This window comes from Typha latifolia, chromosome 11, assembly GCF_019914945.1.
Source record: "Typha latifolia isolate L0001 chromosome 11, TyphaL0001v2, whole genome shotgun sequence".
Classification (NCBI taxonomy): Eukaryota; Viridiplantae; Streptophyta; class Magnoliopsida; order Poales; family Typhaceae; genus Typha; species Typha latifolia.
Window position 1 is genome coordinate 9,157,540 of NC_133096.1, and position 24,837 is coordinate 9,182,376.

General features: G+C 36.7%; 5 protein-coding genes across 6 annotated transcripts; 3 read left to right on the top strand and 2 right to left on the bottom strand.

Annotated features, from left to right (window-relative positions):
* Positions 1 to 490: 490 nt before the first annotated feature.
* On the bottom strand, positions 491 to 4,174 carry LOC140798306 (tRNA (cytosine(38)-C(5))-methyltransferase 2). Of its 2 annotated transcripts, none has more exons than XM_073152117.1 (11): positions 3,975 to 4,174; positions 3,733 to 3,843; positions 3,172 to 3,265; positions 2,940 to 3,058; positions 2,712 to 2,834; positions 2,092 to 2,443; positions 1,865 to 1,959; positions 1,623 to 1,703; positions 1,465 to 1,529; positions 1,014 to 1,210; positions 491 to 813 (listed from the first exon to the last, which is right to left on the bottom strand). In XM_073152117.1, the coding sequence occupies exons 1-10, from the start codon at positions 4,023 to 4,025 to the stop codon at positions 1,132 to 1,134; spliced, it is 1,170 nt and encodes a 389-aa protein (XP_073008218.1). In that variant the 5' UTR covers positions 4,026 to 4,174; the 3' UTR covers positions 491 to 813; positions 1,014 to 1,131. The 2 variants fall into 2 exon arrangements, with proteins under 2 accessions (XP_073008218.1, XP_073008217.1); XM_073152116.1 differs by having other exon boundaries at positions 2,940 to 3,067; positions 3,975 to 4,151.
* A 1,703-nt stretch (positions 4,175 to 5,877) lies between these two features.
* On the top strand, positions 5,878 to 10,308 carry LOC140797295 (putative cytochrome c oxidase subunit 5b-like). The gene is made up of 6 exons (XM_073150631.1): positions 5,878 to 6,175; positions 6,256 to 6,341; positions 6,438 to 6,488; positions 9,604 to 9,670; positions 9,781 to 9,860; positions 9,965 to 10,308. The coding sequence occupies exons 1-6, from the start codon at positions 6,034 to 6,036 to the stop codon at positions 10,022 to 10,024; spliced, it is 486 nt and encodes a 161-aa protein (XP_073006732.1). The 5' UTR covers positions 5,878 to 6,033; the 3' UTR covers positions 10,025 to 10,308.
* A 2,321-nt stretch (positions 10,309 to 12,629) lies between these two features.
* Positions 12,630 to 14,554, top strand: LOC140797176 (probable receptor-like protein kinase At5g20050). Its single transcript, XM_073150454.1, has 2 exons — positions 12,630 to 13,150; positions 13,732 to 14,554. Exons 1-2 carry the CDS (start codon positions 12,630 to 12,632, stop codon positions 14,552 to 14,554), a joined length of 1,344 nt encoding a protein of 447 aa, XP_073006555.1.
* Positions 14,555 to 19,468: 4,914 nt separating this feature from the next.
* On the top strand, positions 19,469 to 22,138 carry LOC140797973 (uncharacterized). Its single transcript, XM_073151689.1, has 9 exons — positions 19,469 to 19,546; positions 19,699 to 19,813; positions 20,480 to 20,516; positions 20,588 to 20,657; positions 20,739 to 20,843; positions 21,074 to 21,224; positions 21,314 to 21,396; positions 21,594 to 21,687; positions 21,767 to 22,138. Exons 1-9 carry the CDS (start codon positions 19,516 to 19,518, stop codon positions 21,852 to 21,854), a joined length of 774 nt encoding a protein of 257 aa, XP_073007790.1. The 5' UTR covers positions 19,469 to 19,515; the 3' UTR covers positions 21,855 to 22,138.
* A 396-nt stretch (positions 22,139 to 22,534) lies between these two features.
* LOC140797468 (uncharacterized) lies at positions 22,535 to 24,780 on the bottom strand. The gene is made up of 2 exons (XM_073150912.1): positions 24,527 to 24,780; positions 22,535 to 23,886 (listed from the first exon to the last, which is right to left on the bottom strand). Exon 2 carries the CDS (start codon positions 23,772 to 23,774, stop codon positions 22,821 to 22,823), a length of 954 nt encoding a protein of 317 aa, XP_073007013.1. The 5' UTR covers positions 23,775 to 23,886; positions 24,527 to 24,780; the 3' UTR covers positions 22,535 to 22,820.
* Positions 24,781 to 24,837: the final 57 nt, after the last annotated feature.

Genomic DNA, 24,837 nt, shown 5'->3' on the forward strand with positions numbered 1-24,837 from the left:
AATAAAAAATTGGTAATAATATAAATTATGCACACTCGGTTATCAAAAGAAATAAATGTTGCTATTGTTAAAAAATGAGGATTTTTTGGTATAAGTACTTGTGATGCACTTTGGCACTTATCTGGCTTCTATTTGTCTTTCTTATCAGATCATGTACAATCTTAGCTCTTGCAAATTAATGGTCACTCTCAAGCAAAAGTCCATCCAAACGTAATACTTTATCCTGCATTGGATCTATAACCCAGTTCCATTCATGCGTAAGGCTTTCTTTTGATAATGTAATGAATACCTACCTAATAGAATGGTGCAGGTCCTATATACCAAAATTGAGCAATCCAAGGCAGCAACTCAAAAAATGTCTTAACAGCAGCTTTCAATTGCAATATAACAGGAGGATCTGCTGTCCTCGGGACAACCAAAATCTTGAAAAAACCATTCTATAAACAAATTATATTGACCACTAAATGGCACTGCTGGTAGTGCTATAAAGTTTGAAAGAATGAAAGTAAATTAAAAGTCTTAAGTCTTTATCATCCAAGTAACAAAGATTTTGCACATAGAGTCAATCCTTTTGTGTGACGCCAAAACCTAAAATGTTACAGTAAACAATCACAAGGCAAGATTGAAATTTCCGGGGTATTCCCAGGCATGTATAGCTGTGAAGATCTATGGAGATATCAGATACCAGCCTCTATCTGTGTGCAGTCCTGCATCAAGGTGCTTTGCTCTCAGTTAATATAGGATGTGTTGTTCCATGTTTCTCCAATCATAGTCATCCAGATATGGTCTGCAGGCTTCTGCCTTACTCCAACCCTGCAAGTGTTGCACCCGGCAAGATGAATGTCCGAAACCAAAAATATTCTAATTAAAACAATGAGAAACAACCAAAATGGTCAGAGCAACAGTTAACTACGATACTATGAAGACAACCTTGTGAATTCCAGAATCGACCAATAAATTAAGAACAGGAACAGAGTAGTAGACAAAATTACATTCAGAAACAACTATCAAACCTGGCATCTTCCATCTGGAGACAAGAAACATTGAGCCAAGATCTACTGTCATTGGTCCCAAAAGATAAAAGGAATGGCACGACTCATTTCTGATACGATAGATTTGCAATTAACTGAACTAAGTGGGTTCAGCAAATAGATAATGAAGCAATGGAGCCACTACTGCTACACTCAGACTGTTGCCTAACAACGCATACCTGCCAAACAACTGCAGGTTATTCATGATGATAATGGTATTGAACTACTGATAAGGTACAGCTAAAAAGTTAATGACATAAGTATGATAAATAAATGTCACCATAGACACTTAAACATTCTTTTCACCAGAATATATTATACCAAACACGTTGGACACACATGATTGATTGTTCAACTATTTCAAATTCTAGTATAGGCAGAATTGAAGAATCCCAACCATCACTAACAACTATAAGCCATTACAGAAACTAACCGCTGCTTAAGGCTTATGTGGGATGGGAAGTTGAAATCCGCAGGAAAAGAGTGCAAATTAGCAACCTGAAATAAAGTTAGTCATGGCTTAGAACACAGGTTTGATTTTATTTTCTCAAGAAAAAAAGGAGAGAATTTTGAAATGATAGTAATGCGTACCTCTCTAGGTGTGAAAAATCTGAGAGCCTTCTCCTTCAAGGAGGAAACTTCAGGCTTTTCCTCTGCCTCCAATTTAATGTTCTAACATTTCCATTAAATTGTTCAGGAATGAAATATGCAACATATGGAGAGGCTCAAAAACTTTAGGTTAAAAAAGAGCATAATTATCACAGATTTTCTGTGCAGGTAAACTAGCACAGGTGTGAAGCATGAGAAAAAAATATATAGAAGAAGAATCCTACCTGAGAAGTCACAAGTAAGGAACCTGTGCCCTTCACATAGCGATAATAGCTTTTGGTGAAACAGCAGCACCTTTTAGACTCAGGGAATACAATATCTGCATCAAAGTCAAAGGAATATTTAATTTGGCAATTTAGGGGAAAAGATGCAAGTAATATCACTTGCTATAAAGCAAAATGAAAAGAGGAAAAAAAGAGAGAATGAATGAAGCAAGGAAATTTGAGGATACCCATGGCACTTCCCCATCTTTCAATTAAGCTTAGTGGGACAGTATAAATGGGCACATCATTTTTGCTTATGGTTCCTCCTTTAACCTCCTCTCCAACATCATCTGTGCCATATTCAGAATCTGCACTAGAACCATTGAAGTCATCATGGGAATCTATTCCCAAACAATCCTGTTGGTCACGCAGATTTTGTGTTTCCAGAAAGTTTCTTATTGGCTCACAAAAGAATTGCATTTCTACATTTCTTTCATTGGAGTGGTTGTTACTGTCCATCAAAAGATTTCTCTCAGGTGGTGTCCAAAGCAGTTTGTTATTGAAGAATGGATTCTGAAAGGACAGAGGTTCTCTTTTTGCCTGAATATGCAATAATATGTTAATGGAATATCCTAACACTGAAAAGGACAAGATAGAGATTGCAAAAAAGTATAATAAACTGCAAGAGCAAGCTGATGAGGCTAATATAATTGTAGAATCAGGTACCATATCTACGTTACATGAAAATGAATGTGGATGCATGATATGCAGCATAAGGTATCAAGTTAACTGTGGGCATTCAAAAAGTTTACAAGCACATAGGACAGTAGGCTAGGAAAAGAAAGATATTCAACAGAAGATAATTTACCAGGCAAAAGTAGCGAGGTCTAGAATATGGAATTCCGAACTGCAATGGGCTTAAGATATATTCTTGTGTGACAAAACCAAGTTTCAAAAGAACATCTATCAACTGCTTGTGTGTATCAGAAACCTGCAACAAGACGTATATAATTTCTTGCTGCATCCTCGATTCTCCAAATCATAATTGTAGAAATAAATATATTTCAAATTTTACAAGATGAAGGTTTATACAAACCTCAAATCCAACAACATTTTCCACAAATAATGATAGAGGAGGATGAAGCATGTGCAACATAAGCTCAAGGATCTTGATGAATGAGACAGCTCGAGCATCAGCTGAATCTTTCTGGAGACCTAAAAGTACTAATTCTATATCATGTAAGAGCAAAAGAGTATAACAACAACAACAACAACAATAATAATAACAGATATAGTACCATCATCAGAAATGGACTCTTAAAGCGAACCTTGGCGTGTGTATGGTTGACATGGAGGGGAAAGAAGCCAAGCATGTGCCCTGTACTTGTCTAATTCAGCAGCAGTTAGTGTCTGGATGTTTCCCTGAAACCGACATGAACATTTCTAATGTAGTTGATCAAGTTATAAAAACAAGTAGATAGCTATAAAGTATGGAATGAAATGAGGGCTGCGGCTTATTTGTCAAAAAAAAAAAAAAAAAAAAACTATAGAGTATGGTATTCTTTTGTGAAAAGTATTTATAAGTATTTATAGCATTTATACTAATATAACTTGAAAGAGTTCAATAGCATATAACCGAATATTGGCGAGAGTTAACTTCGATGCAAATTTTTCTAGTCTACTGGCATTAAGGTGATCACAATGAGATAAAAGGTATAATATTAACAATTAAACACAAACAACAGTAGTTAATGCTCGCCACACCATACAAACACACTAATTAGTAACAATCAGTAATTTCCAGCAAACTGCAACAAAAATCTGCTGCTTTCCAAGTATTTGGACGCAAGAAAAGAACAAAGAGCAGAAACAAAAAAGGAGAATCGAACCTGGAAAGGGCGATGCCCAAAGTTGTGTTCGTACACATCGTTGGCTCGATCGTTGATGTCGAAAGCCTCCACTACCTCTCCTCGGATCCCAGACTTCATCAAGGAGTACCTCTACCAACCACCACAGGCCAAATCTTATCATTATATGAGGTAGAAGAGAAGGAGCAAGAGAGCAAACCCTAGCTTTGAGTATAGGGACGAGGACGGCCGAGGAGTGCTTGAATGGTGAGAGTCGTGCTTACCATCCCACCAATGCCGCTGTAGAACTCGAGGATTCGCCATGGCTCCTCCATCGCCCGATTTGCTTGCGAAGGAGGAAGAAATTTCTCGGGGAGACGATCGGATCTCTGTGTAGTTCACTAGTTCACGGTCCGTCGCGAGAATCGCATCATGTTTCGATTTGCGGACCACACGTGCGCATATATGCCGGTATGCGTGTGCCACCGTATGTATACGGATTTTATAACTATAAATTATAGAAAATTTTATAAATTACACCGTTATTATAATTCACACTACTTCTTTCAAAAATTTATAAACCAACAAAAATAAATTTCATTCTAATACATAAATATATATATATATATATATATATATATATATATAACTCGGCTTCTTCATCCTCTCTTTCTTTTTTATTTTTCTCCTTTTTTTATAAACAAGTTGCGCCCTTGTTTCTATTGAAATTTACATAGTGACACAATCAATCAGCTAGGTCTCAAAACAAAAAAAATATAATATGTAACAGTAATTGACCTTTCAAACAACATATCCATTAATCCTATCAGAAAATAAAAATAACCTTACTACCATCAAGTTAACATTAAACAAGCATTAACCTGCCACCCAAACTAAAACTATCAAAACAAGCATCACAAAAAAACTCTAAATCAATTAAACATTTTTCAAAGTAATCATCTAATAATTCACTTCTACTTTTCTCCTTTTAATAATTATCCAATAAATCAGCAAGAAATTAATTAGATCGTTATTAAAGAGAGAAAGAGGAGGAGGATTTGAAGGGAGGTAAAGGAGGGAGACTAAAACCTCCAACATCTCTGGCTAATATTTGATCAAAGCAAAGATAGGTAGAGGAGGGTGAGTAAAAAGAAGAGGAAAAAAATGAGGAGAAAGGGAAGATGAGAAAAAGTGGTAACGATAACGACAACAAAAAAATATATTTGAGAAAGGTAACGAAAGATAGTGAAGGGGTACTTTAGTAATTTAATTGATATCAGTTAGTCAAAATAATGTTAAGATGTTAAATAAGAATTATAGAAAAAAAAGATTACAAAATCCTTAAAAATTAAATATAAATTGTATAATAAATAAAATATAAAGTGTGATTTATAAAAAAAATTTAATTAATTTTTTTTCTCTACTTTTATCCCTTTTCTTATCATACCTTCTATTTATCATACCTTCTTTTCCCACCCAAATTTCATCGTTTCTTCCTTCCTCCTATGCCTTTATTTCCCCTACCCTTTCCTCCTTTTTGCTATTAACTTGGGGCAGATCAAATATGGACTCAATTATTTAAACTTAGGATTACTCCAAAAAAAAATTTAACGTGAGCTAAGATTCGTCGCACCCAAACCCAGTCCTACCCAATTCAGTAACAATTCATTCCATCCACAACCAGGGCGTCTCCCTTTACTGTTTAGGAAAGTCAATACGGGCGACCCCAAAAGACCCAATCCTCCCGTTGATATGTCTAATCCGCCCGTTAATCCCTCCAGCACGAATCTTCATGCCTACGAGACCCCAAGCGACACTTGCAAGTGTGCAACCCGTAACGAAACATTTCTCACACGCTGCCTTCTATACTGGTCAGCAGATCGTCTGCTCCCTCAAATATACGAACTTGCTACATCCCGTCATCCCTGCCATTGGCGACTGCAAGACTTTAATTTATCATTTAAGATTATCGATTATTATTTTTTTCCCCAACAAACTCGGATGAAAGAAACAGAAGAGGGATTTTCGGACACGTATTTTACAATCCATCCCTGTATATTTTCTATTTTCAAGGGATGCTAAATAGTAATACACTCGACTTTAATAAAGTTCTTACATTCGGGTATGCAGAGGATCTACTCCCCCACTGCTTCGCCAAACCCACAGTGCGATCAGCGGCCACCTCATTTTTCTCTCGGTCAATACAAACAAAACCCATCCAGCTGTAGCGAGCGAGAGAGAGAGAGAGTCAGAAGCAGGAAGAGAAGCGCGATTCCCCCAAACCCCAAGGGCGACCTGAGAACTCATTGTTTCCCCACCGCGGCGGCGGCGCTAGAAGATACGATGTGGCGGCGGATCTCTTCCCACTCCCAGGCCATCTCCCTTCTCCGATCCCATCTCGGCCGCGAACCCCTTCATTGCGGCCGAGCGCTCCTCTCCTCCGCCGCCTTCCGGCCGACGTCGCCTCTCCTCTCCTCCGAATCCGGTGAGATCTCATCGTCCTGATCTGGATCTAGTTTGACGGGGCTCTTGTTTGCATCTGATTCGTTCTCCTGTTTGTTTTAGGCGATGTGCCGGCGAAGAAGAAAGTAGAGGACGTGATGCCGATTGCTACTGGGCATGAGCGGGAGGAGATCGAGGCGGAGCTCGAGGTGAGTCTAGATTGAGTTGTTTGGATAGGTTCGTCTTATTAGCTGTTCGATTTGGTTCAAGATTTGATGGGATCTTCGGTCTTTTTATGGATTTAGGGGAAGAAGCGATTCGATATGGATGCTCCAGTCGGTCCGTTCGGCACTAAGGTGAGTTAGTGTCTTTCTAGATTCGTGTTTTGATATGATTGCGTTAGGTAGATCGTATCGGTTATACTACTTCAGATGAGAGACCCTCGTTTGGTGCTTTTGTTATATCGATCTGAGCTGATGATATTGTCCTAAAAGGGTCGGGTTTCGTTTAAGATAATAGTAATTACTTTTGGACTATTCACGTGTGCGCCGTAATTATATGCACTGCACTTACGTTTTAGTTTTTCTTGTGAATAACAAAAGGTGGGGATCGTGGATGACCTCTTATTGAAAGTTGAATGCCTATGGTTGATATGCTTAAATATAAGAGTGAAAGCTTTCTATACATTGCATTGGAATTGTAGAAATAAGAGAAAGGATAAAAAAAAAAAACTTACACGATTCTTCATAAAAACATTTTCAGTTTAACTGACTTCCTGCATCATCTTAATAGAAGTATTCTTAATGAAATAGGACAGACAACTCAAGTCTGAAGACTGTATAGAAGAATCGTGAAACTTTGGTTGCAAGCACTCAACCAAAGGTCAACCATCAAAGTACTATTGCTGAACTCTAAGCCAAGGGCAAATTAAGGAAGACAGGAAGTTGCACCAATCATACATGACTAAGTATCACATAGAGTTATTTGCCTTATAATTTATGCTCATGCTATCCAAGATACAACCTCAAAAACTTTTAGACATGAAAAGAGTCTATAGGAAAGGGAAGCGTGGGAATGCTAAACATTGGAGTTTTTTTATCTATGAGTATTAATAATAAATAAGCCAAACAGCTTAATGGGGCAAATTCTGATAGTTATAGATCATCATTACTGTTTAGTTAATTATTTAGAAACTTGAAGACAATTAACCACAAATGGATGTTTGAATTCTTTAACAAGAATTTGCTCCATATTATTAATTCATCCTTCACATAGGGTATTGCTATATTCATTTGGAAATTTGTTTGATGGTATATGATTTAAACACAATTCCTTCGCATTGGTATCCTAATTTTCTTCCATGTCTCGTCAAACTCTTTGGGTTCGTAGGCTTACTACTACTGGTGAATATCAAAATACCAAATTAACCAAGCAAGTTCACCTGCAGTCTTATATTTCAGGCAGAAATAATAAACCAAATGGCTGACAGGATAATGCCTTATCATCTGTTACTAATGGAACATTATCTTTGCTACCATGAGGAAGGAGGGTTTAATTGCATTAATCATTTTCAATCTGACTCCATATTTTCTTATTTGAGGGTTGTTAATCGATGACTCGCAATATTTGCCCAAGACAATTTGGATTGTTATTTTACTTCTGGCTCTTATACTTCAGTCAAATTTCTCCATGGCACAGTTTTAAAAGAATGCAGGCAGTAAATAGGTGAACTAGTGATTATGTAGTGCCTAGGTGGGCCCCCAAAATTCAAGATGGTTAAAAAAATTAGTTAGAAAAGAAATTAAAATTAATACCTACAATATAGACAATATAATAATGCATTATTGTTAAGAACTATAGTAAGCTGTTGGAATCCGCTAAGTCATTAATATGTACAACAATTTTGAATTTCAAAGTCAATCTAGATGTTAAAACTTAGTTTTTTTAGTCACACTATCATCGCAGTATGCTTTTATATGCTGAAGATATTATTTGCAAGTTGCTTACATTTTGATCCATGTGGAACACATATGACTTACATTCAATGTTTAGTTTTATGCTTATCCTTATCTTATATTGTATTAGGTTCCCTTTAGCTGGCTCTAAATAGCTATTGTTATTGTTGCTTGTATTAGGTTTTCCTGGCATATTATTTTCTTAAGAACTGGCTAAGCATTAGTGTCACGAGTACAACAGCTAGGTTCAATGAATTTAACACTGGGATGCTAGATTCTGTTACCTATTTTTTAACTACTCTCGGGAAAATGAACCCATATGGCTATACTGCAATAGTTGTGTTAGGTCTTTTTGGCCATCTTATTAAAACAGGTTAGCACGACCCTAGTATCATGGATAATGTAGTTTGGTTAATTTTATATTATTTGTACCTGTGTTGTCAATTTTATGTGAGAATCCAGTTGTTGTCAGTGCTTTTATAATTATTTTGGCAACAAGATCATACTTTTCAATCTTCAGCAACTGGAAGATTGGTATCAATGAATATTTATACTGAGATAAAAGTTTTGCTAATAAGACTTGACTAATCCTAGAAGGATATTGACACTGCAATATCTGATAAATTTTCTTTTTGATCAATCCGATAAATGATTTTATGCATCCCTTCCTAGATTGCATGATATACTATTAATGCTGTTAAAGCACCAATATCAATGTTTAAAATCCTTCCCTTTGGGAAACTTTCACATAGAGCAGTAGTATGTTTAATCTCCTTTGAGGCTCAGAAACAAATACCACTTATGTTTTTCCATTTTCTTCTCTGCCGGTTCTCAAGGCACTCAATTAGCTACGACCACTTCTTTAGCTCTCATTTACTTCAAAAATATTTTTTCTTATTTTGTAATATAAATTTTATTTCAGAATGACAGTTAAACATCAGAATAATCCTATTAAAAAATATAAATACTATTATCAAAATTATATTTTATACCACATATTAACCCAATTATAAATTAACCCTTGATATTTATCTCATGAATCTATTTTATATTAAATCAAATGATATTTATTATAATTTTTAAAAATATATAAATATTTGTTTTTCATATTTTTCCTTATATTATATCACATCAAAAGTAATTATTACATCTTTATTCTAGAATAAAAATGCATTTAAGGATAACTATTCTTAGAATAAATGTCTCATTTTGAGAATAATAGATAGGAATAGATATTCTAAGTTGTCTTTATTGTTTTTATTCCTAAAGTAAACAAGACCTTAGTTGCCTAGATGTTGTCAATACTCTCTACCAACTATGACATGTGTAGACAATTTATCGTGGCCCCATCTATGTTTAAGTTTCGAAACAGTTGATCACACAGGACATTTTGATATTCCATTGTGTATTGAAAAACTTAATTTTCTTTTGCATTCTATTTACTTCAACTTACTGCTTTAACTTGGAGTATGTCATAACTTGAAAAAAAAATTCCCCTGCTCTGGCTTCCTTGTAGGAGGCACCTGCTATCATTGAGTCCTATTATAACAAGAGAATAGTTGGTTGTCCCGGTGGTGAAGGTGGTAAGTAACTTTTAAAAGTAGTTCTTCAATGTATCCTTGACTTAACTCTAGTATGAGATCATAATTCATAATAAAAAATGGAGTCAACTTTTCACACTGATCCATTGCAGAGGATGAGCATGATGTCGTATGGTTTTGGTTGGAGAAAGACAAACCACATGAATGCCCCGTGTGCTCGCAGTACTTTGCGGTAAGTAGATGGGTCAATATGCTTATCTAGTACTCATCCCGCAGTACAAATGAATCAATACAATTCAGACAAAGTTGGTTAATTATTGGTGTCATATTTTGCAGCTGAAGGTGATTGGTGAGGGAGGAGACCCAGACGGGCACGGTGATGATGATCATCACTGATGATGTGTGGACTTGCTAAAACGAATAATAATCAACCGGATGATTTCTGTTATACGTTTGTAGCATTGAGGAGCCTTATTATGTGGTCTTGGTGAATCTTCTTGACCATGGACATGGTGGTATTTCCATCTGAGAATTTTGCTTAAATGGCCCAACATCTATTCGATTTGTGGATTTCTAAGCTTTTCATACTGACCATCTGATATGATGGACTCCTGTTTGATATAAGCAGTAATGTGACTATACGCTGCATCCATTCTATCAATTGAATCTTTTAGTCGTCATTGTTCTCTACTTTCACTGTGAGGTCTCTCTGCTGTTGCAAGAGGGTGAAGAAAAATGAGATCTCGAATTCTTCACAGGGACGATGGTACCATTCTAAATGCCTCTAGATTGGTACCTTACCCAATCTGCCCAATTTGACTTGGTTGATAGTGGTCAATGTGAATGAGAGACTCGAACCTTGGGAGCACGATCTTACTTTTGAGGTATTGTCAGGGTTGCTTGTATATATCACCTTGTTTGAGACTTTTAAGTTTCTGTGACCAATTCTAACCAACTTTGTCTGCTTAATATAATACTATAATAGGCAGGCCCGTTGTCAAAGAGGAGAGAGATAAAGCAGAGACATGGTCATACCCAAGTTGCAGGCAAATCACGACGACAACTACAGCAAGTAACTCATTCATAAACTAGACCTCTGAAAAGAATATACTAGTACAGTTTGGCTGCACTAAGAAAACCTGCAAGACTATGACAATTTACAAGCTTGACATAGTAGTGTAGGACTTGTTATTTAATGATATCAACGTCCATTGTTGTCTACCTTGATTACTTAGTTAACCAGGAAAAGATAAGATTAAGGGATTTATAGACCACATAATGCAGCAAAATTTATAGAACGAGCAATGAGGGCCAAGCTGAATTTGTAAAGAAAGTAATTTGAGAAGAAAATTATAAAAATAGTTTGTTAACGGACGAGATTATACACAGGTATACTCTTAAATTTCTTTTCTGATAAAAGGCGCATAGTTAAAATTTTGTATTTGGACAAACTCTTTACACGACCAACAAATTGGAGAGAGAGTATTGAATTAAAATCATCCAATCCAATCTCTACACGGGTGAATTTATTTAGTATCCGTAGCCCATAGATGAAGATGGGCATATTTCTCCAATAGCTCGGAAGTTGGTATTTAGTCATTTTCAACTGGGTCGAACCAGATTGAGAATAATGTTAAAAATAGCTGCAATCAGATCTTTGACCAAGTAATGGGAACTTTTGGGCATCACCACTTACTTTTTAACCTCATAGTCGTCGACCCCAAATAAAAAAAAACAAAAACAAAAAAGAGCAGCCCTTTTACTCGGATTTGATGTCCAATCAGCAGCAAAATTTCTCCCCCTGGCGCTGGCGGTCATATATAAATAAATATTACGAATGAATGCACGGGGGGGTTTTAATTCTTCACCCTCACAAGCATTTTAGCATTAGATTCGATAATAATATAACGCCTCCTTAAACATCCAGAAGCAAGGTCGGGTTTCACAGAGAAGAGACAAGTTACTTGGATTAGGCTGCAGGCTCCATGGCAGCCTGTAGCAACCGGTCATCAGAATCCCTAACGACAGGACCCACCTTATTTCTTCGACCATAATTTGTCTTGAAAGAAATCGTAGTGATCAAGTAATAAAACATACTTAAGAGCACTTACAAGTGAACTTTATAAGAATTTATTTTTGGCAAATACACCCGTCAAAGAAGTCAATTCACAGACTTATTCAAAAAGACTAAATATGTAGGCGGTGATATACATAAAATTAATCCAAAATTGAAGTAAAAAAGCCCTGCCTTTGATAAGGTCCAAGATGATTGAATTCTTTATTACGCACATTTTGGCCAAAGTCAATGTAGTATTTAATACCTTCCGACCTTCCGCTCCTCAAAATAGTAAACAAAACAAACCAAATAACAATAATAAAAATAAATTTTTTTTTTTATAAATTATGCTTTATATTTTATCTATTTTGTCATTTGATCTCGTATTTAAGAATTTTGTAATCCGACCCTTTCTTTTTTCTTATCATTCTCATTTAATACACTAATATTTTGACTAACTAATATCGATCAAATTATTAAAATAACTCACTATTCCATCTCATTTTCTATATTTCTCCATCAGCTTTCCCATATATCTCTTCCACCGTTATCGTCGTCACCACCACATTTCATCATATTTTTCCCTCTGCTTTCTAATTTTTTTCTTCTTTTTAGAAAAAAGATAAATAGAACGAAGAAGACAAGGTAATTTAAGTATTTATAAATTATTTTATATATTAGATTAGAATATTTATTTTTTAATACTGTCTAAATTAATTCGGGGTGTTAAATAAAAATTATAGAAAAAAAATGAGGTGTCGGGTTATAAAATTTTGAAAGACAAATATGAATTATAAAATAGTTAAAATATATAATGTGATTTATAAATGATCCTTAAAATAATAATAATACTGTGATCAACTAATTAAGAACTCTTCTCACACTACCCCTACCCATAAAACTCGACAACTCCAACCACCCTCTCTCTCCATCGATGCGTCTCTAATGGATCCCAAGAAAGCCAGAATAATCGCCGCTGCATCCACCACCACCCTCCTCATCCAGCTAATAGTCCTATTTCTCTCCCTCGGCGCAACCAAGACCTTCGTCGCCATCGCCGCCGTCGACGTCGCGCTAATCGTCGCTATATTCATCTGGATCTTGTCCCTCTACGCCGGCGTTGACCGGCGAAGGCTATCCATGGTGAGGAGGTCAGCTATAGAAGGGGAGCAATTCCGAGTCGAGTATAGCTTCCTCCGGAAAGTGGCCAACGTGCCGACTAAGTTCCGGTACGAAGTGCTCGCCGCCGCCACCGATGATTTCAAGGCGTTGATAGGCCGCGGCTCGTCGGCCTCGGTGTTTAAGGGGATTCTTGACGACGGCACCGCCGTCGCGGTGAAGCAGATTAATAGCGAGTTACACGGCGAGCGCGAGTTCCGCGCCGAGGTCACGGCGGTCGCGAGCATCCACCATGTTAATCTCATTCGTCTCCTCGGCTATTGCGTCCTCCCCAACGGCGGTCCACGGTACGTACTTCATTTATCACCTTAAAAACGAAATTTTGAGGCGTTTTTTAAAATTAAAAAAATAAATAAATAAATAAATATATATATATTGATATAGTTTTATAGCTCATTTTCAGATACACATTTTTTTATACCTCTAGTTATTTTATATCACTTTTTTTTTCTTTCTTTTAAAAATAAAAGTAAAATAATTCCTAGAATATCTAAAAAAAATTTAAGGTGTTATGACAAATAAAAATAAATAAAGCCGTCTATATGAAAAAAAAACGACAATACTTCAAGGGTACTTATCCCAGAATTTTTTTTTGAAAAGTTAATGAAATTGGATAATCACCGTTCTTTATTCTAAATTTTTTTAAAGAAAAATGACGAAATCTGATTAAGACCCCCCCTTACGATTGTTTTCTCTAGCAATAGCAACGATGCTTTGAATACTAATAACTCAATTTGAAGTACTTAAAATAATAATATCGAAAATAGAACAAGACCAAAATGGTTCACTAAACTAGATAAATGAGTTAAATTCTTTATATTTAGAGAATCTGGATAGAAATATTGATGCAAATTAACGGTACCAACAGCTATCTCGTCTACGAGTTCATCGAGAACGGCTCGCTGGACGCCTGGATCTTCCCAAGGAAAGATCCCCGCGCCGCCGGCGAATCCGGGACCCGATGCCTCCCGTGGCACCTGCGTCGCCGCGTCGCCGTCGACGTGGCTAAGGCTCTCGCCTACCTCCACCACGGCTGCCGCCACCGCGTCCTCCACCTCGACATCAAGCCGGAGAACATCCTCCTCGACGAGTGCTTCCGCGCCGTCGTCGCCGACTTCGGCCTCTCCAAGCTCATGGGCCGCGACGAAAGCCGAGTCCTAACGACCGTGCGAGGAACCAGAGGCTACTTAGCTCCAGAATGGCTCATCGAGACTGGGATTTCCGAGAAGTCGGACATCTACAGCTACGGCATGGTGCTGTTAGAATTAGTCTCCGGCCGTCGAAACGTCCAGATGAGTGCTACTAGGAAGTGGTCCTACTTCCCAAAGATCGCGACCGAGATGGTTAAATTAGGGAGGATTACGGAGGTGGTGGATGAGAGATTATTCAACAACGGCGGAGGAGTGGATGAGATGGAGGCGAGGAATTTGGTGTACGTAGCGTTGTGGTGCATACAAGAGAAGGCAAAATCCCGGCCGTCGATGGAGAGGGTGGTGGACATGCTCGAAGGAAGGATGGCCGTCGATTTGCCGCCGGAGCCGGATATGGTTATATTGGACCTCTTGGGTAATGAGAACGTAGAGGTGAATGCGAGAGACGGGGCTGCGACGAGATTGCTGCAGTTGGATACCAACGAGATTACCAGCTCTTCCACCGGCACGTTTGACGTGTCCATCTTATCGGGTCGGTAGGAGAATAATATTTAGATTTTATGGCATCTAATTTACACTTTCACCCTTCTTTTTGTTTTTTTGTTTTAAAAAAAAATCTTTTCCTATGGTCTAATACGACTTTCCATTTTAAAATAAAATTAAATACACTTTACCCCCTCTATTTTGGACAAATTTCAATTTAATCCTCTCACCTTATGTTTTTTACAACTGTTTTAAGTTTTCGTCCAAAGTTAACAAAGATTGATGCCTTTTTATTCGAATAAAAATCACATTTATTCTTATAAAACTTTATTGAAGTTGGTAACTTAAGTTGTTTCCTTACATTATAATATTCGAATAATAATTTGCACCTTTATAGAGGGTAAAATATACTATAATATTTTAGATGATCCCTATAAGATGTAAACGGTATTGAATTATAGTTGGAGGGTAAATTTGTAATTTAGTGTTACGAGACATACTGGTTCAAAAAGTGAGATACTGGAAATTGCAAGAAGCTAGCAGATTTGCAAGTCGACTCCTGTTTTTAATTATATTCTCAAGGAACCACTCCCACTTAATTAATAAGGACTACTTTGATTATATCTCGACTTTTTTGTTACTAAATTGCCCTTGTTTCCCATATTATAGCAGAACCTCCTAAAGGATATTTGAGTCAATATACGAAATATGACCTCTAAAGAAAAACCCAAAAGTGGTGTTCTGTTAGAACGTTGTAAAAAAGAGGTGCCTATTTGCAAATATTTAAAACAAAAATAATGGCCATTTTCTAATAACTCAACTGGTTTAACAGCATTATTAGGCATCCAGACTGTTGGAAATTCCTGCAGTAGGAGTAGGGCCTGCAAATGATCCTCTGAAATAGAGAAGAAGTCAATTGGATTGAAGTCAAAACTCCTATTTATTTTTCTCATTTAAATTTGTTAATGCGCATATATAATTAAACTAAAAGAGATTGAGGAATGAGAACAAGTTAGAGCACAAGGATCTAAATAAGAATCAGAGAGAAGTCAAAGGACTTGCTCATTATTTATTCTATTAAAAGAACAATAAATCTCACATCATATTAATGTCATAAATCAACACTAACAAAGTGCAATATCAGGATAAAATTAAGCTCCCAAAGAAAATATTTTAAAGGATATAGAATTTATCAAATCTCCCAAGGAAAACTACATTTTCTTTTTGTAATTTATTATCTACTTTCACTCTATTTATTTACTTCTAATGATATTTTTTGCTCTCTTAACTATCCTAATATCTCTTATAAATTTAATAGATGGATAGATAAATATATTAGATAACTATTTTAATTCCAACTTATATCTCTTTCTTTCCTCTAAAATGAGGATAAAACCGGTCCTCAGAATGACTATTTAAAATTGATTATATAATATTTTTTTAATAATAAAAAGTAATATTTTGGAAGTTTTAAATTGTTGAAGTTTGATGGGTCATCAATATGCACAAAAAATTTTTTTTTAAAAAAAGAGATCTATATCATGTAATTATCCCCTATATTTTAGTGTATAATCAAACGTTAATTTGGGTTAAACTAGATTCCATTCGGCAAAGCGAATAAAGAATAATATTCAATCAGAAAAGGGAAGGAATAAGGGTGATGGTGCTGCTCTCAATTCCATGGCCAATTACGACATGCACAAATTGATTCCAGACACAATTATGATGTGGATGACTAGATTCTACCTACATTAATTTCTTCCAGAAATTAATTAGTTCTTCTTGAGCTTGAATTATGATGTGGATGACTAGATTCTACCTACATTAATTTCTTCCAGAAATTAATTAGTTCTTCTTGAGCTTGAATTATGTCGTGGATGACTAGATTCTACCTATGTTAATTTCTTCCAGAAATTAATTAGTTCTTCTTGAGCTTGAGCATGACTGATGCGACTAGAAAAATATAACTAATATAAATTTTTAGATTAAAATCCAAAGACTCATAATATTATTTATCATTGAATCATGCCTTATTTTAAATTTAATTTAATTCAAACTTAATCAAGATCCAATTAAACTTAAATTAACCCTGATTTGAAATTACTTATTAATCTATTTTATATAAACTCGAGCTTAAAATTAATTAAAATTATTTTAATTCAAACTTATCAGAGCTCCGCGATATATTCTCCCTTTTTTTTTAATTTATTCTCCAAAAAAAAACACCTAGTAGAAGAATTATACGGAAGAATATTTCATTAGATTCAAAACTAGAATTTTGAAATTTCTAATATTCTCTATCTCCCGCAGAGTGACGTGGACGTTTCAACCTATGATTAGCCTTTGTTTCAGCTTTTTATTATTATTTTTAATTTTTAGAAACAGTCCGTGGACTTTGTTTCAGCTTCATATGGAAGGGTATTGTTTCTGACGAATAAATTAAACATATAAAGCGGCAGAATAATGCTATTTATAATTTTTTTTGAAAACTGATTAAAAAAATACCTATTACATTTTATTATTATTATTATTATTTATATTCTATACCTTATGGTTATTTATTATTTGATCCTAGCATTTAAATTTAATCATAAAAATCATCACAATATTAGTTTCTCTAACTAAACATAATTATATACATTAGTTAACTTAACTGTAGTATAAAATAATTAAAATGCTCTTGTTACTAATTCAAAAAAAAAAAAAGGCACGATTCTGAGTGTTTTTAACGATAGATAATTTAGATATTTAAAATTTTTAATTTTTTGACTAATTGTTGTAAGGTTAAGTTTAACTCAGAATGTTGTTGATGTTTAAATTTATAATGCAGGGTTGAATGATAAATACTAATAAAGTATGTGTAAATAATAATAAAAATAGAATGCATTTTCTTAAAAAAATTTTAATAAAATATTAATCCAAAGCTAGAAGAAGAAGTTTCTTGGATTCTTTTGTTATTTCATTAGTGTCCAAAATAAAAAGTGCAGCAATGGAAAAGGGAAGCATATTGGAGTACAAATAAATATCCAACAACCACATGCATATTTAAAAGCTTCTCAACTTGCTTCTTAATGATTCTTTTGTACAATATATAGTTGTTCACTATTTCCTTTAAATCATCATCTCGCTTTACTTTCTTTCTACTTCGGCTGCTGCCAATTAGGTTAGACAAATATTCTCATTGACTTCATCAAGCTCAGTTGTCAAAGGATAGAGAGGTATACTAATCCATAGCTTGTAATCTACTCAATGCTCCAGTCCCTTTCCATGTAAAAAAGAAATCATATTCTCATGCAAGACACCTATACCACTACATCATCTTCAACTCTTTTTAAACTTATCCAAAATAAAATAACCAGACAGCTAATTTGCATAAAGAAGGAAAGTCGAACATCGTTGTAGTTCAGTGGTCCGATTCTACACTCCATAGCAAAAGATGGCATGATTTACAATCGATTCTTTCTTTGCTTTTATGAGCTTCATTGTAGCATGACTCATATGGATTTAACTTATTGTGATCTATTTCTTAGTCGGAGTTATCCAAGCTACGAAGGGCTCGATCTAGTTTTGTTTAGTTCTATGATTAACCTTAATTGAGGAAGGAAAGGAAATTTGATCGATTTGGAGAAGTATAGAAGCTTTACCAACTCAATAAAGATACCAATAATATATGTTAAAGTATCTCATGAGTGTAGTATGACTTAGAACCTTAAAGGCCCCACGCTCTCAAGCTAAGATACGGGCAAGTTGCTTACCAAAACAATAAAAAAAGAGACATGATCCTATAAGTTGCAAATTATATAATAGTTGAGCTGCCCCCCATAACCTCAATTCAACCGTTAGAAAATGAGAAAGGTGGAGTGCATAGGATTCTCATTGCATGAAGTGGAACCCACAGTTTAAGTTGGGTGCAAAGCTTTCCATTATTCTACCTAAGGAGGAGAGGGGAGTTTTTAGCTGTTTAGGTTTGACTCTAGATTTTTTTTTTTCTCCCTTTTTAGTTCCTTTTAAATTTGCATCGTCGAGCAGGGATCACCCCCCTTGCTAAACTCTGCATAAAAGAAGCTACAAAGAAAGGAGAAGAATTTTGCGAAAGTTCTCTGTTCCTTTCTTGGCAAGCTAATCAAGATTAGGAGTTCATTACTAAGGAGTATAACTTACCTTTCGTCCATGCTCATGATGAGAATTTAGTCGACGAATTCTGATGTTATCTCTTACTACACTCTGTTGATGTATTTAGCTGGTACAATATCTTGAGTGCAAAGATTGAAACACATGAACCCACTTCACAATCTCGTTGATATGTTACTTTCTTTGATAACCCATAACAATTTAAGTTTTTAGATGAATTGATTATCTAATATAAAGTTAATTTTTCTGGAGGTCATGGTATATGTCCTTATGCGATATTGGAGGCTGTGTTAAAGATATTATATATATATATATATTATTGGTTTATTACCTCACAGTTTAAGTTTTTATGTTTGTTATCTATCATGAGTAGTAATCAAACTGCAAAATTTCTAACGCCAAAAATTGGAAATGGTTGATGGCCATGAGAGTTCAAAAGAAAAATAAAAATGCCATTTGCTGGTTTGTTGGTTCCTTCTCCACTGCCAGGAGGCATCTATTCCAGTACTACAATCCAAAGCATCACTACCTTTCTTAATTCCCCCCCACCATTTCTGTCTCATTGGCTCAAAGTCTCATGCATGGAAGTGAGTAATGTGCCCACAGATTCTCCACATTGAATAAAAGCCTCAGTGCTTTTCATCCTATCTTTATCTTTCCCTACTGGGGATGCTGTTTGTCCTCTTTTACATCCCTGGGTCTACTGTCTACAGGCCTTCCCTAGATCAGCTTGCAGTTGGTTCAAGTGTCACTGTAGTAGGATTCTGATTCATGGATCCTTGTTCATATTCCTCTAAATGAGTATATATAGAGGTCAATTGGATGACTCTTAATAGCAAGAGAGCTGCAGTATCAGTTCTAACAAGGATTGGTTGCACGACGCCAATATGAACTACGGGAGTAGCTCTTATTCTTCTGGTCTATTCCCTTCTCTATCACTTTGTCTATATTCTTCTGTCATAGATGTTTAAAAATGAAGACCAAGTTATGATCATCCTTCTTCTTCTTCTTCTTCTTCCTCTTCTTTTTGTTAAGTTCAGTTTAGTGTACTGAAATGAATAAGAATGCAGGCTCTCGAAGTTCGATTAGGAGAGTTGAGTATGGAAGGACTCATGTGGTTAGGCCTAAGGGGAGACACCAAGCTACTATTGTGTGGCTTCATGGTTTAGGTGATAATGGAGCAAGGTAAGATATTTCTTTATTTTTGATTCAGTGGAGTTTCGTTCAGCTAAGATATTTCTATGCAAGTTGCAAGCATATCCATCTTCATGGCCTCTACTCTATGAGATTAAATTTGCTTCATTTACGATAAAGCTATGCAGATGGACCACTAAAGATTCTGAAATTTGTTCCTTAGTATTGCTGTTGTTATCACTTTATTCCATTCTTTACTGAAAATGATTAAAATTGTCTCTAGGTTTCTTCTTTTCCCCTGCACATATTCCTAGTATTGCTTTATTCATGTTCTTAATAACTGTCCTTCTTGCTACCTAATCATCTACTAAATGTTGGTTAGTGCTCTACTTTTTGATGCAACAGAAGTGGATTAAAGTTGCGAAGAATGTCAATGACTAGTCCGGAGTTCATAGTAGATCATGTGCTGACTTATTAGTACTATGTACATTTCATGCAAGATTCTATTCTGATTAATTTGATAGTGTCAACATAAAGTTAACTGAAACTGTTGTCTCTTAATGTTATCTTTTTTTATGAATTCATCTCATGTTTAACGGCTCGGCTCGCGTGATCTATGACTACATTCTATTGGATTTAATTCTCTGTCTTGCTTGTACCTTAAACTGTTGCCTCACATTTTTAACATTTTTTCTTTTCTTTTTTTGCTACTTTCAGCTGGTCTCAGCTCTTGGATTCCCTTCCACTTCCAAATGTAATCACCAAGTCTAGTTTCTTATTTTGGTTCGTTGAGAAAATTTCAGGCTTACTTAAATCTATGTGCAGATTAAATGGATATGTCCCACTGCTCCAACTAGACCTGTGGCAGCTTTTGGTGGATTCCCTTGCACTGCGTGTAAGCTTTTAATTTGTGGCTGATAACTATGAAGCATAACACTAAATGTTCCACCTCTCAATCTTTGTCTTCCTTGAATAGGGTTTGATGTTGGGGACTTCTCACTGGATGGTCATGATGATGTTGAAGGGTTGGATGCTTCAGCTGCACACGTTGCAAATTTATTGTCATCTGAGCCTCCTGATGGTAATTTTAGAAGGAAGCAGTATGTGTTATTATTATTTTAGTTAGCCTCTTAATAACTAAGACAAACATTTGTTTTCCTAAATATAACACAAACATTGTCTTGTAAGACATCATTTTTGTTAGAATAATGCATTTGTATGTTGTTCAGTACATGAAAAAGATTTCCAATTAAAATATGGATATGCACATTGGATGAGAAACATTAACTTGAACAAACAAAATTGTTACAGTAAAACTCGGCATTGGTGGATTCAGTATGGGTGCTGCTACTGCACTCTACTCTGCTACTTGCTGCTCACAAGGGAAATTTGGAAGTGGTAGTCCATACCCAATAAACCTCAGTGCAATTATTGGTTTAAGTGGCTGGCTTCCCTGTTCAAGGTCTGCATTCTTCTTTCAACTATTTGCATAATTCCGTATCTACCGACTTCGAAGATAATTTCAGCAGTATGTCGTCTCTTGTTGTTTAGGAGCTTGAGGAGCAAGATGGAAAATTCACAGATTGGGGTGAGACGAGCTGCGAGCTTACCACTTTTGCTTTGCCATGGAAGAGGTGCTCATATAGTCCTCCTGCAAGCTCTTTATAACAGTAGTTAGCTGCTAAATATGAGACAGCCACCATAGTATTGCAGAGATCTTTAGAGCCACTTTTGATAGAACGTTAGTTTTATGTAATTATCAATAGAATAAAATAAAAAATTCTTGGCCTTGTATGCTGATATTACCTTTCTTTCTGTTTATATTGAGCAGGGGATGAGGTTGTCCCTTACAGAACTGGTGAAAGATCAGCTGAGATACTAAGATATTCTGGGTTTTCGATTCTCAATTTCAAATCCTACAGTGGGTATGAATTTATTTAGCTTAGCAATCTCTTTCCAAAATCTAGGAAAATTTTGATATTGAAGTGTCTACGAACAATGCAGACAAGGGCACTATACTGTTCCTGAAGAGATGGAAGATGTCTGCAGGTGGCTTACTGCAAGGTTAGGGCTCGATAGGTCGCGCTCTTAATACAGGAACAAGCTTTAAATATCTAAGATCAACATCTATGAGTATTGAGAAATATTAACTTCTACAGATAAGAGTAATATATGCATGAGAAAATATAATTGCTTGTGGTCTTACAGTAGCTTCTGGTTTTCTAGTCTTCATTTTCGGCCTTTTAGGTGTGTTTGTTCTTATCGCTGGTTTGGAGCTTGTCAAGAGTTGTAATTGATGCCTTGTTGCATCTAGTCCTTTATAAGTATGTTACTTTTGCAGCAATCGAAGGTATTGATATAGAATTTGCCTGTGCCTGATTTGTATTGGAATCTTTGTTATACTTCAGTCATCTATCCACCATGCATTTTGTTGTTAGAAACAGAGCAAAAGAAGAGAATAGGCAATCTTGCAAGTAGCATAGATCAGAGATGCAGCATGATCATGCACATAAAGCCCAGGAATACCGATTTGAGTAGCCATTCATCCATCCCTTGTTAAGATTGTTACTACATGCGTAACAATTAGTTTCAAAGTGTGAACTTCCAATGCAGGATAAATAGTTCAATTCACTGCCTGGCACCTGCATGGCATGAATGACTAAAGGCGATCACCAGTGAGAGATGCAAAATGCAACAGTATAAAACAGCCCAATCTATAGTAAGAAAACCATCTACATGTAACTGTTAGACAGGAAGAGCTAAGAATATCAGTTGCCGCAATTGTTTTTTTTTTTTTTTGGGTTCTCTTCAACATTGATTTTCACAACTTCACATAGGCAGAATCTCCTGCCTGCACAACAACTAGATCTTTGTGATCTTATGGCAAAGCAGTAGCCCTCACAGCATTAGAACACAATGGATATAAGAAACAAAGAATACCAACAATGTAATCAAACGAAGAGGGCTACATGAAGAAACAGCTGCTCAGCCTTCCAAGAATTCATCAAGGAAATGCCTTCACATCACATCTCGTCCTCCTCATCATTTTCTGACCTCTCTAACTATCGTTTCCGCCTTCACTAGCCCTGCTGAAGCTACCAGGAGCATCTTCACTTATTGCATTGTCTTCGCCATCATTGTCACCAGGGCTACTACTGTTATTGCTTGCTCCATCAGTAGTGTCGAGCTCACTAAGGGTCTCTCCCCAAAGAATCATCCCTCTTCTACTGCGCCTTGGCAAACCCCTCAAGGAGCTTCTGGTGTAACGTAGAGCCGACCGTGCCATACCGGTAACTCCTTGTATGACCAAAAACACCGTCACAGAGGGGAATGCATAAACCCTGCCCCTTGAATCTTCCTCATTCTCACTGACACCAAATCCATCATCATCCCCACTAACTCCTGATCGGAACATGCTGAACAAATCCCCAAGATCACGCTGTTGCTCCATCCTCCGCCAATCCCGTTGTCTTTCAGGATCCACTTCTGATGGCCGCTCAGATGGGTGCTCCTTCCTTGCGTGCTTCCTTAGTTCGCCATATGCTCCGGTGAAAGAACACGACTCCTTAGAGCAGCTACGAGCTTTGGAATTCATATAACAGCGAGCAGCCTCCTCCACCGTCCAGCCAGTAACTAGCCCACGGCAAAGAGGGCATGACAAGTCACTTTTCTGCTGAGCCTCATCATTGCCTTCAGATTGTTTTGATGCTGCAAAGGCCTTACGGTACTGGTCAAGGCAATTAGAGTGACGATAGCTTGTATCACACATGAAAGGGCGACAACCTTTGTCACGGGAAGAACACAGAAGAAGAACAGCATTGTGCGGGTGCTCCATGCACACAGGACAACGAACCTCCTCCCATTTTTTAGCATCCTTGTCTGCCACAGCAAACTCAGGTGTGCTCCCTGGGTGAGAAGAACTCCTATTTGTGCTTGAGGAACTACAAGGGTAAGGTGATGCACGAGAACATCGTTCAAAGGACACAGAGCGAGCCCTCCTATCCTTCGGCATATTACTCAATAAAATAAGAACACAACAAACTAAAAAAGTTTTATATACAGTACAAAGGAAGCAAGTTGAATGTTGAATGGGATCGAATGAATGTCTGTCGAAACTCCAAATTCTGAAGTCACATAAAAAGCATATTTCAGTGAAATCATAAATCAGTATTACCTAAGAGAAAAATTTAGGATAAAGCAGTACCGAAATCATAGGATAAAAAAAAGAAATTTCATCTGCTTCCGTCTATAAGATAATAATCTAGAGTTGATATCGACCGAACCCCTTTGAAATTCCATCGCTATGAATACAAGATTGAACTAAAACATTCACCATTATATCTTGATGTCCAGGTGCATAATGCAAGATTCAGAAACCAACAAGTATACAACCATTATGATCCAGCAAATGGCACATCAGGTTTCAAGATAATTATTAAAAAAAGGTCCTTTAATTTTCAAAAGAAGCTGATCCATACACTGAAACCCAACATATGGAACAATAATTTGTGGCTCAGGCCAAGTAGAATCTACTCCACGCCCAAGCCAAGAAGTCAAACCCATACTTCAAAGAGAATCCACCGTCTAATAAGAACATCTACATCAGGAGACCAACACCATCCCCTCAACAAGAATCGGGGAGACCCTACTTCCCCCTCGGGGAAGCCTAACCTACGCGCAAAGATCTGAAAAGGCGGCGCCGATCTGCTCATAAAACCAGATCAAGACGGCGGAGAGGATTCGATTTCGCGATAGAGATTTTACCGAGTGTGTCCTTCTCGAATCTGAGCTCGGGCGGCGGCGATCTGATCCGACTGTGGTCCAGTGGAGACTTCTCGGAGCCGGCAGAGAGAGAGAGGAGAGGGAGAAGGGGAAAGAAGCCCTAATTTTGCGGGAAAAAGGAAAGGCAGAAGAAACCCGAGCGATGAGGTAGGGAGGCGAGAGCGGTTTAAATATCGGAGTCTGCGATGACGTGGCGTATGGCGTGGGTGGCTAGGGCTCTTCCCAATTCAAACGGCGCGTCTGCAGATGCTGCACTCGGTAGTCATTTGTGACCACGTTCGTTCCTATGGTCC

What these genes read in the sequence shown, in the direction of transcription:
- LOC140797973 (XM_073151689.1), top strand. Translation starts at nt 19,516, where the DNA reads ATGAACTACGGGAGTAGCTCTTATTCTTCTG. An exon ending in TTAGGTGATAATGGAGCAAG is followed by an intron (nt 19,814 to 20,479) that starts GTAAGATATTTC and finishes TGCTACTTTCAG; the next exon opens with CTGGTCTCAGCTCTTGGATT. An exon ending in AATTTCAAATCCTACAGTGG is followed by an intron (nt 21,688 to 21,766) that starts GTATGAATTTAT and finishes CGAACAATGCAG; the next exon opens with ACAAGGGCACTATACTGTTC.
- LOC140797176 (XM_073150454.1), top strand. Translation starts at nt 12,630, where the DNA reads ATGGATCCCAAGAAAGCCAGAATAATCGCCGCTGCATCCACCACCACC. An exon ending in CTCCCCAACGGCGGTCCACG is followed by an intron (nt 13,151 to 13,731) that starts GTACGTACTTCA and finishes CGGTACCAACAG; the next exon opens with CTATCTCGTCTACGAGTTCA.
- LOC140797468 (XM_073150912.1), bottom strand. Translation starts at nt 23,774, where the DNA reads ATGCCGAAGGATAGGAGGGCTCGCTCTGTGTCCTTTGAACGATGTTCT.
- LOC140797295 (XM_073150631.1), top strand. Translation starts at nt 6,034, where the DNA reads ATGTGGCGGCGGATCTCTTCCCACTCCCAGGCCATCTCCCTTCTCCGA. An exon ending in TCGGTCCGTTCGGCACTAAG is followed by an intron (nt 6,489 to 9,603) that starts GTGAGTTAGTGT and finishes GCTTCCTTGTAG; the next exon opens with GAGGCACCTGCTATCATTGA. An exon ending in TGTGCTCGCAGTACTTTGCG is followed by an intron (nt 9,861 to 9,964) that starts GTAAGTAGATGG and finishes CATATTTTGCAG; the next exon opens with CTGAAGGTGATTGGTGAGGG.
- LOC140798306 (XM_073152116.1), bottom strand. Translation starts at nt 4,025, where the DNA reads ATGGAGGAGCCATGGCGAATCCTCGAGTTCTACAGCGGCATTGGTGGG. An exon ending in ACAGCGGCATTGGTGGGATG is followed by an intron (nt 3,844 to 3,974) that starts GTAAGCACGACT and finishes GGTGGTTGGTAG; the next exon opens with AGGTACTCCTTGATGAAGTC. An exon ending in TTGGGCATCGCCCTTTCCAG is followed by an intron (nt 3,266 to 3,732) that starts GTTCGATTCTCC and finishes TGTCGGTTTCAG; the next exon opens with GGAAACATCCAGACACTAAC.